Source organism: Salmo salar, chromosome ssa01 (genome assembly GCF_905237065.1).
Source record: "Salmo salar chromosome ssa01, Ssal_v3.1, whole genome shotgun sequence".
NCBI lineage: Eukaryota > Metazoa > Chordata > Actinopteri > Salmoniformes > Salmonidae > Salmo > Salmo salar.
This window is the reverse complement of record NC_059442.1, coordinates 23,328,023-23,338,022: the sequence shown is the minus strand read 5'-3', so window position 1 is coordinate 23,338,022 and position 10,000 is coordinate 23,328,023. Positions and strand designations below refer to the sequence as shown.

Below are 10,000 nucleotides of genomic sequence, written 5' to 3'. Positions count from 1 at the left end.
GGGGTTAACCTGGGGAGATACTGGGGTTATATTGGGGTTATACTGGGGTTAAAATGGGGTTATACTGGGTTTATACTGGGGTTGTACTGGGGTTGTACTTGGTTTATACTGGGGTTATACTGGGGTTGTACTGGGGTTATACTGAGGTTGTACTGGGGTTGTACTTGGTTTATACTGGGGCTGTGCTGGGGTTGTACTGGGGTTGTACTGGGGTTATACTGAGGTTGTACTGGGGTTATACTGGGGTTATACTGGGGTTATATTGGGGTTATACTGGGGTTGAAATGGGGTTATACTGGGGTTGTACTGGGGTTGTACTTGGTTTATACTGGGGTTATACTGGGGTTGTACTGGGGTTATACTGGGGTTATATTGGGGTTATACTGGGGTTGAAATGGGGTTATACTGGGGTTGTACTGGGGTTGTACTGGGGTTGTACTGGGGTTATACTGAGGTTGTACTGGGGTTATACTGGGGTTATATTGGGGTTATACTGGGGTTGAAATGGGGTTATACTGGGGTTGTACTGGGGTTGTACTTGGTTTATACTGGGGTTGTACTTGGTTTATACTGGGGTTATACTGGGGTTGTACTGGGGTTATACTGGGGTTGTACTGAAGTTATACTGGGGTTGTACTGGGGTTATACTGGGGTTGTATTGGGGTTATACTGGGGTTATACTGGGGTTGTACTGGGGTTGTACTGGGGTTGTACTGGGGTTGTACTGGGGTTATACTGGGGTTGTATTGGGGTTATACTGGGGTTATATTGGGGTTATACTGTGGTTATACTGGGGTTATACTGGGGATATACTGGGGTTGTACTGGGGTTGTACTGGGGTTATACTGGGGTTGTACTGGGGTTATACTGGGGTTGTACCGGGGTTATACTGGGGTTATACTGGGGATATACTGGGGATATACTGGGGTTGTACTGGGGTTATACTGGGGTTGTACTGGGGTTGTACTGGGGCTGTGCTGGGGTTGTGCTGGGGTTGTATTGGGTTATACTGGGGTTATACTGAGGTTGTACTGGGGTTATACTGGGGTTGTACTGAAGTTATACTGGGGTTGTACTGGGGTTATACTGGGGATGTTTTGGGGTTGTATTGAGTTATACTAGGGTTATACTGGGGTTGTACTGGGGTTGTGCTGGGGCTGTGCTGGGGTTGTGCTGGGGTTGTATTGGGTTATACTGGGGTTATACTGGGGTTGTGCTGGGGTTGTATTGGGTTATACTGGGGTTATACTGGGGTTGTACTGGGGTTGTACTGGGGCTGTGCTGGGGTTGTGCTGGGGTTGTATTGGGTTATACTGGGGTTATACTGGGGTTATACTGGGGTTGTACTGGGGTTGTATTGGGTTATACTGGGGTTGTACTGGGGTTGTACTGGGGTTGTACTGGGGTTGTACTGGGGTTGTACTGGGGTTATACTGGGGTTGTATTGGGTTATACTGGGGTTGTACTGGGGTTGTACTGGGGTTGTACTGGGGTTGTATTGGGTTATACTGGGGTTATACTGGGGTTGTACTGGGGTTGTACTGTTGAGTCGACACGTTAGGGGATAAGGGGATAGATTTGCAGTATTTTCTGTTGCTGTAATTATAACCTATTTCATACTATCATTATCATGCTATTATTGTATTATTAAGCTAGTACTATTGTTATACACTAGAGTATTAGTGGTATTCCATGTATCTGATTATAACACAAAGGCAGGTGCAGGTTTAGCCCAACCACAACACCACTGCCTGTCAACATTCTATTCATATGTTTTTATTTCTAAGTAAACTTGGCTACTATTCTTTTCTATAATCCGATTGAAATAGATTAGTTGGTGGAGAACAGAGGGCTTTATTCATATAATATAATTATGTCACTGTACTATCCCCAATCGCCAATATATACCCTCCCACTTCAAAACAGACTCACAAGGCCAAGTAAACTGTTGGTGCCATGGAGAGATCTGAGGAAAGAAAAACTCAGATATTACAGCAGACATAACATTTGGATGTACTATTGTTTTTTTCTATTTTTGACTATTTACTACCACTGTGGAAAATTAATAAAGTGCCATGATTTCCCGGCAGTGTAGGTGGTAACTTGGGTCTCCTCTCTCTCTCTTTTTCTCTCCCTCTTTCCTTCTCTCTTCCTCCCTCAGGGCACAGGGTGAAGCTGGAGGATCCCCAGAAGATGCAGTTCTCTGATAGGCTGACAGAGATTGAGCGCTACCAGCGGGCCAGCCTGAGGATGGGGCCTGGTAACCCCCAGCCCCGGCCCATGCACCAGAGCCACCTGGGGCCCTCCACCCAGTCCCAGATACAAGGTAGGACCACTGACCACACAGGAACCCCTATCACACTGACTTCACTCTGTCTGTCCCAATTCAGAGCTGCTCACTCATCACAAACACTCCACGTTCTGCTACAGTACTGTATAGAGGTTTGCTCTACAAATGCCTCTCCCTAACTGTGACACATAATGAACTGACAGTGTTGCTCTAACTTTATCTCTATGGTCTGAGTAAGTCTATATGCAGCAGGCTGAGGCCCCAGGTTGAGTTAATCTGTATGCAGCAGGCTGAGGCCCCAGGTTGAGTTAATCTGTATGTGGCAGGCTGAGGCCCCAGGTTGAGTTAGTCTGTATGCAGCAGGCTGAGGCCCCAGGTTGAGTTAGTCTGTATGTGGCAGGCTGAGGCCCCAGGTTGAGTAAGTCTATATGCAGCAGGCTGAGGCCCCAGGTTGAGTTAGTTGTATGTGGCAGGCTGAGGCCCCAGGTTGAGTTAGTCTGTATGTGGCAGGCTGAGGCCCCAGGTTGAGTTAGTATGTATGTGGCAGGCTGAGGCCCCAGGTTGAGTTAGTATGTATGTGGCAGGCTGAGGCCCCAGGTTGAGTTAGTCTGTATGTGGCAGGCTGAGGCCCCAGGTTGAGTTAGTTTTATGTGGCAGGCTGAGGCCCCAGATTGAGTTAGTCTGTATGTGGCAGGCTGAGGCCCCATGTTTAGTTAGTTTTATGTGGCAGGCTGAGGCCCCAGATTGAGTTAGTTTTATGTGGCAGGCTGAGGCCCCAGATTTAGTTAGTTTTATGTGGCAGGCTAAGGCCCCATGTTGAGTTAGTTTTATGTGGCAGGCTGAGGCCCCAGGTTGAGTTAGTTTTATGTGGCAGGCTGAGGCCCCATGTTGAGTTAGTTTTATGTGGCAGGCTGAGGCCCCATGTTGAGTTAGTTTTATGTGGCAGGCTGAGGCCCCAGATTGAGTTAGTTTTATGTGGCAGGCTGAGGCCCCATGTTGAGTTAGTTTTATGTGGCAGGCTGAGGCCCCATGTTGAGTTAGTTTTATGTGGCAGGCTAAGGCCCCAGGTTGAGTTCGTTTTATGTGGCAGGCTGAGGCCCAAGGTTGAGTTAGTTTTATGTGGCAGGCTGAGGCCCAAGGTTGAGTTAGTTTTATGTGGCAGGCTGAGGCCCAAGGTTGAGTTAGTTTTATGTGGCAGGCTGAGGCCCCAGGTTGAGTTCGTTTTATGTGGCAGGCTGAGGCCCAAGGTTGAGTTAGTTTTATGTGGCAGGCTGAGGCCCCAGGTTGAGTTAGTTTTATGTGGCAGGCTGAGGCCCCATGTTGAGTTAGTTTTATGTGGCAGGCTGAGGCCCCAGGTTGAGTTAGTATGTATGTGGCAGGCTGAGGCCCCATGTTGAGTTAGTTTTATGTGGCAGGCTGAGGCCCAAGGTTGAGTTAGTTTTATGTGGCAGGCTGAGGCCCCATGTTGAGTTAGTATGTATGTGGCAGGCTGAGGCCCCATGTTGAGTTAGTTTTATGTGGCAGGCTGAGGCCCCAGATTGAGTTAGTTTTATGTGGCAGGCTGAGGCCCAAGGTTGAGTTCGTTTTATGTGGCAGGCTGAGGCCCAAGGTTGAGTTAATTTTATGTGGCAGGTTGAGGCCCCAGGTTGAGTTAGTTTTATGTGGCAGGCTAAGGCCCCAGGTTGAGTTAGTTTTATGTGGCAGGCTGAGGCCCCATGTTGAGTGCAACCCTCCCTGCTGATATGAGAGCCCAGACCTGGGGGAGGGTCCAGTACATTTACTGGCAGGGGCCGCTCACTCACGCCAGCTCTGTCCCCGGATGCCCTGCGTCGGTGTGGCCCGGGGCCGCAGAGAGCAGGACGCAGGGTCCAGTCTGGGGTCAGGTTGAACCCTGATCCCTGCCAAACAGCCTGACTGGAGCACTGAGGCTGGTTCACCACGTCACACTACAGCCTCAGGAATCTCACAGCCACCTGGTACCTCTGCAATCACGTCAGTCTCTGACTGACTGGCCTAACAGGGCAGATCTGCAGTTGAGACAGTGGGGAGGAGGGGAATGTGTGTGTGTGTGTGTGTGTGTGTGTGTGTGTGTGTGTGTGTGTGTGTGTGTGTGTGTGTGTGTGTGTGTGTGTGTGTGTGTGTGTGTGTGTGTGTGTGTGTGTGTGTGTGTGTGTGTGTCTAATGGGAAAGGGGGTACGTGGGTGGAGGTTCGCTCACAGACATATGTCAGAGCTTCTGAACATGATGGCATGTCTGGAAGTGTGCAGACAAAACACTAATATACACACACATATGCACACAGACACACACACAGACAGACAGACAGACAGACACACACTGTCCTCTCTCACCCACTCCCTAGTTCTCATGCAGAGGGTTAAGGCTGACAGACAGAGTGAGGCTCCTTCCCAGTTAATGAGCCTATATCAGTGTGTTGTAAAGGTGTTTAGGAGTGTTTTGCTCTCTGTGGGTGGAAGTGTATCTCTCGGTACATGGGGTTTAGCCTTGTACTCCTGACTCACCACTGTAACCTAGATACACTATATATACAAATGTATTTGGACACCCCTTCAAATGACTGGATTCTGCATCTCCATAGACGCACATTGGCAGTAGAATGGCCTTACTGAAGAGCTCAGTGACTTTCAATGTGGCACAGTCATAGGATGCCACTTTTCCAACAAATCAGTTCATCAAATTTCTGCCCTGCTAGAGCTGCCCCGGTCAACTGTAAGTTCTGAAACGTCTAGGAGCAACAACGGCTCAGCCATGAAGTGAAGCCACACAAGCACACAGAACGGGACCGTTGAGTGCTGAAGTGCATAGCGCGTAAAAATCGTCTGTCATCGGTTGCAACACTCACTACTAAGTTCCAAACTGCCTCTGGAAGCAACGTCGGCACAATAACTGTTCGCCGGGAGCTTCATGAATTGGATTTCCATGGTGTTGGCTGGAGTGGTGTAAAAATCGCTGCCATTGGACTCTGGAGCAGTGGAAACACGTTCTCTGGAGTGATGAATCACGCTTCACCATCTGGCAGTCTGATGGACGAATCTGGGTTTGGCGGATGCTACCTGCCCCAATAGATAGTGCCAACTTTAAAGTTTGGTGGAGGAGGAATAATGGTCTGGGGTTATTTTTAGTGGTTTGGGCTAGGCCTCTTAGTTCCAGTGAAGGGAAATCTTAATGCTACAGCATACAATGACATTCTAGATGATTCTGTGCTTCCAACTTTGTGGCAACAGTTTGGGGAAGGCCCTTTCCTGTTTCAGCATGACAATGCCCCCAGTGCAAAAAGCTAGGTCCATACAGAAATGGTTTGTCGAGATCGGTATGGAAGAACTTGACTGGCTTGCACAGAGCTCTGACCTCAACCCCATTGAACACCTTTGGGATAAATTGGAATGCCGACTGCGAGCCAGGCCTAATCACCCAACATCAGTGCCGACCTCACTAATGCCCTTGTGGCTGAATGGAAACAAGTCCCCGCAGCAATGTTCCAACATCTAGTGGAAAGCCTTCCCAGAAGAGTGGAGGCTGTTATAGCAGCAAAGTGGGGACTAACTCCATATTAATGCCCATGATTTTGGAATGAGATGTTCGACAAACAGGTGTCAACATACTTTTGGTCATGTAGTGTAGCTGAGCTTAAACAACTCTGCTAATCAGCAGCACCCTGCTCTTCTCCAAGGAACATCATCTGCCAGTGCCATGGACCAGTAGGACCATGAGTAGTTAGCATCTATACAACTAAAGACAGTACTACTGTTACACATTTCTTGATGGTTTAAAGTTTGTGTTCTGCACTTTAATGCATGTTGTCTGCCTGGCAGGTAAGCTTATCCAGAGGGACTTACAGTGCCGTTAAAAAGTATTAGCCCCCTTTCTGATTTTCTCTATTTTTGCATATTTTTTATACTGAATGATATCAGATCTTCAATCAAAACCTAATATTAGATCAGTGGTGGAAAAAAGTACCCAATTGTCATACTTGAGTAAAAGTAAAGATACCTTAATAGAAAATGACTCAAGTAAAAGTATTTGGTTTTTAATATACTTAAGTATCAAAAATCCTTGTCCCATTGCTCTCTAGTGTGGCAGGCCGGATGCACGCTGTAATGGTCGTCGTATATACTGGACCAAGGCGCAGCGGGTTGAGTGCTCATTTTATCTTTTATTTAGAACACTTAAATAACAAAACAAGAAAACGTACGAACAAACAGTATTGCAGGCTAATACAGCAGTGCAACAACAACTTCCCACAAACCACAGGTGAAAAAAGGGCTACCTAAGTATGACTCCCAATCAGAAACAACGATGTACAGCTGTTCCTGATTGAGAGCCATACCAGGCCAACAAAGAAATACACAACATAGAAAACCATAGAAATACAAAACAAGAACATTACCCAAAAACCCCGGAACACATAAAACAAACACCCCTCTTACATAAATACATATCCCAATAAAACCCGAACCACATAAAACAAATACCCCCTGCCACGTCCTGACCAAACTACAATAACCAATAACCCCTTATACTGGTCAGGACGTGACACATGCTGACTTGTGTCGCCAGTTGTACGGTGTTTCCTCCAACGCATTGGTGCGGTTGGCTTCCAGGTTAAGTGAGCAGTGTGTCAAGAAGCAGTGCGGCTTGGCAGGGTCTTGTTTCAGAGGACGCATAGCTCTCGACCTACGTTTCTCTCGACCTTCGCCAACTCCCGAGTCCGTACGGGAGTTGCAGCGATGGGACAAGACTGAAACTACCAATTGGATATCACAAAAAAAGGGGTAAATGTAATTTCTCAAATATACTGAAGTATCAAAAGTAATAGTAAAAATCCTTTCAAATTCCTTATATAAAGCAAACCAGAGGGCACAATTCCAGGGGCACACACCAACACTCACTAGGCAGGTAGCCTAGTGGTTAGAGCGTTGGGCTTGTAACCAAAATCAAATCCCTGAGCTGACAAGGTAAAAATCTGTTGTTCTGCCCCTGAACAAGGCAGTTAACCCACTGTTCCTAGGCCGTCATTGAATATAAGGATTTGTTCTTAACTGACTTGCCTAGTAAAACAAGCAACAACAAAAAATTGTGTTTAGTGAGTCCTCCAGATCAGAGGCAGTAGGGATGTTCATTGGACCATTTTCCTGTCCTGCTAAGCATTCAAAATGTAATGAGTACTTTTGGGTGTCAGGAAAAATGTATGGAGTAAAAAGTACATTATTTTCGTTAGGAATATAGTGAAGTAAAAGTTGTCAAAAAATATAAATAGTAAAGTTAAGTACAAATACAAAAGAAATTACTTAATTAGTACTTTAAAGTATTTTTACACCACTGTATTAGATAAAGGGAACATGAGTTTACAAATAACAAAAGAAAATTCTATTTATCTAATTTATTTAATGAAATAAGTTTGTAATTGTTGTGTTTTCTGTTCACTCAGGTTCCCTTTATCTAATATTAGGTTTTGGTTGAAGATCTGATAACATTTTGTGTAAAAAAAATATGCAGAAGTAGAGAAAATTATAAAGGGGGCAAATACTTTTTCACGGCACAGTATCCATAAGGGCTTGCTAAATATCTCCAAATTCTTCCTATCTAGCAGGACAGGTGTGCAGACAGTAGTGAGATGGCAAGTGAAGAAAGGCTCTGTGCTCTACACTCGTCTGCCTAGCTGCAGGAGGATCAGTGCAGATCTTTATAGGCATGTCAGATCTCAAAGGCCTGCACCAATACAACACACACACTGGGTGCACACACTCCTTCAGCACAGACACACCACATTCATGCAGCTCAGAGCTGCCAGGGATGAGATGCATAGAGCTCCAAACTGATTCCACACAACACCCGCCAGGGGCTAGAGGCCCTCTCTGAAGTGTGTGTGTGTTCGTGTGTGTGTGCGTGCATGCGTTCGTGTGTGTGTAGACACAAGGAGGGGAGGACTGTACAATCACACACACCTTAATCTGTGGTATTACCAGCATGACTGTGTAGCTCAGGGCTAATGCTAAAATAATCAAATAACAGTGGAGAGATGTTTTCCCTCTCCTTGTCTACCTTGGCTTATATGTACCTTACATTTACACTTTTTGTTCATTTAGCAGACGCTCTTATCCAGAGCGACTTACAGGAGTAATTAGTGTAAAGTGCCTTGCTCATGGGCACATCGGCATATTTTTCACTTAGTCGGCTCGGGGATTCAAACCAGCGACCTTTTGATTACTAGCCACTAGGCTACCTGCCGCCAATGTATTGTACACTATAACACAGATCACTGGCCATGGCCATGTACAGAATTTATAGTAGCCATGCTTAGACAACACACTAATACAAACCTAGCTCAAACTAAAATGGTAATACAGGGATGTATTTACATATTAACATGACACACACCTCTGCTTTTGGCAGCCATCGCAGAAAGAGTTGTATCTTGCAGATACATTTAGTCCTGGATCTGATTGTTTGAGAATCACTGGGTAATAGATGAGCCGTCAACACTTTAGAATGAAATGGATTCTCATCTTCTGATTGCTAAATATGTTTTCTATTATCTACACAGAAACCCAGAGTTTACAGCTGACAACAACAGGAAAAGATACAATGTAATATCCTACTAAAGCCCATTGCTTCATATAGTTTTCTGAGCCATGAAATAGTGTCTGAGTTTTGTTGTCAACATAACACTTTTGAGACGTCTGCTAAACGCTGCCCTGGTTCCTCAGACAGAATACACACACACACACACACACACACACACACACACACACACACACACACACACACACACACACACACACACACACACACACACACACACACACACACACACACACACACACACACACACACACACACACACCAAGTTATGTGCCAATGTTGCAAGCTCTGCTAGCACTCCAGACAGACAGGATCATTAAGAGCTCATTACAGCACATGCAGTGACAGGATTCCAGCGTTCGGCTCACCACTTGTTTTTGTTCAGCCGTGGCCACAGGTGAGCCTGCTAGATGTGAAGAATGATCCTACGGGAGGGCATGTGGAGAGCTGTGTGTGTGTGGCTCTGCCAGAGCAGTCAAGCAAATCCCACACTCAGACAATCGGGTACCATACCATTTTATTCTGGTTTTCTAAATGTGTGTGTGTGTGTGTGTGTGTGTGTGTGTGTGTGTGTGTGTGTGTGTGTGTGTGTGTGTGTGTGTGTGTGTGTGTGTGTGTGTGTGTGTGTGTGTGTGTGTGTGTGTGTGTGTGTGTGTGTGTGTGTATGTGTGTGTTCTAATGATATTCAGAGAATGCTGTCCACCTCCTTAAAGCACCCTGTGTATATTGTCTAAAGTTTTTACCAGTCAAACCATGCAGACAAAGAGGCAAAGATGTTGAAGATGTTAAGATTAAATGGAAAGAATATTAGATTTCAGGGAGACGCTGCAAAAATAATCCTAGAGATTCCAGTTTTCCTCATTCTCTTTTCTAAAGGAGGCAAACTTAACCAGCCTCAGGCTGCTTTAACAAGCTCCCCAGACCAAAGCTGTTCTTTTAACTTAAATGTGTTTTTTGAAGAAAAAAAGACAGTGGCAATTTAATCGTTGAATACAAAGTATTTTGCCTTTTGAGGTGGTATCATTTAACATGCTATTTGTTCCAACACCTGTGTTCCCAACTGGATGAATATCAGACACTAGCATAACTTTCCGCCATCTAGTCAAG

General features: G+C 45.7%; 1 protein-coding gene across 3 annotated transcripts in view; it reads left to right on the top strand.

The window, feature by feature from the left end:
• The window catches only part of LOC106579491 (runt-related transcription factor 3), a 98,752-nt gene that overhangs the window by 68,907 nt on the left and 19,845 nt on the right, over positions 1–10,000 (top strand). For all 3 annotated transcript variants that reach the window (XM_014159712.2, XM_014159475.2, XM_014159558.2), the window contains exon 6: positions 2,162–2,326. In XM_014159712.2, coding sequence (XP_014015187.1) covers positions 2,162–2,326 — 165 coding nt within the window. The remainder of the gene's footprint in view (positions 1–2,161; positions 2,327–10,000) is intronic.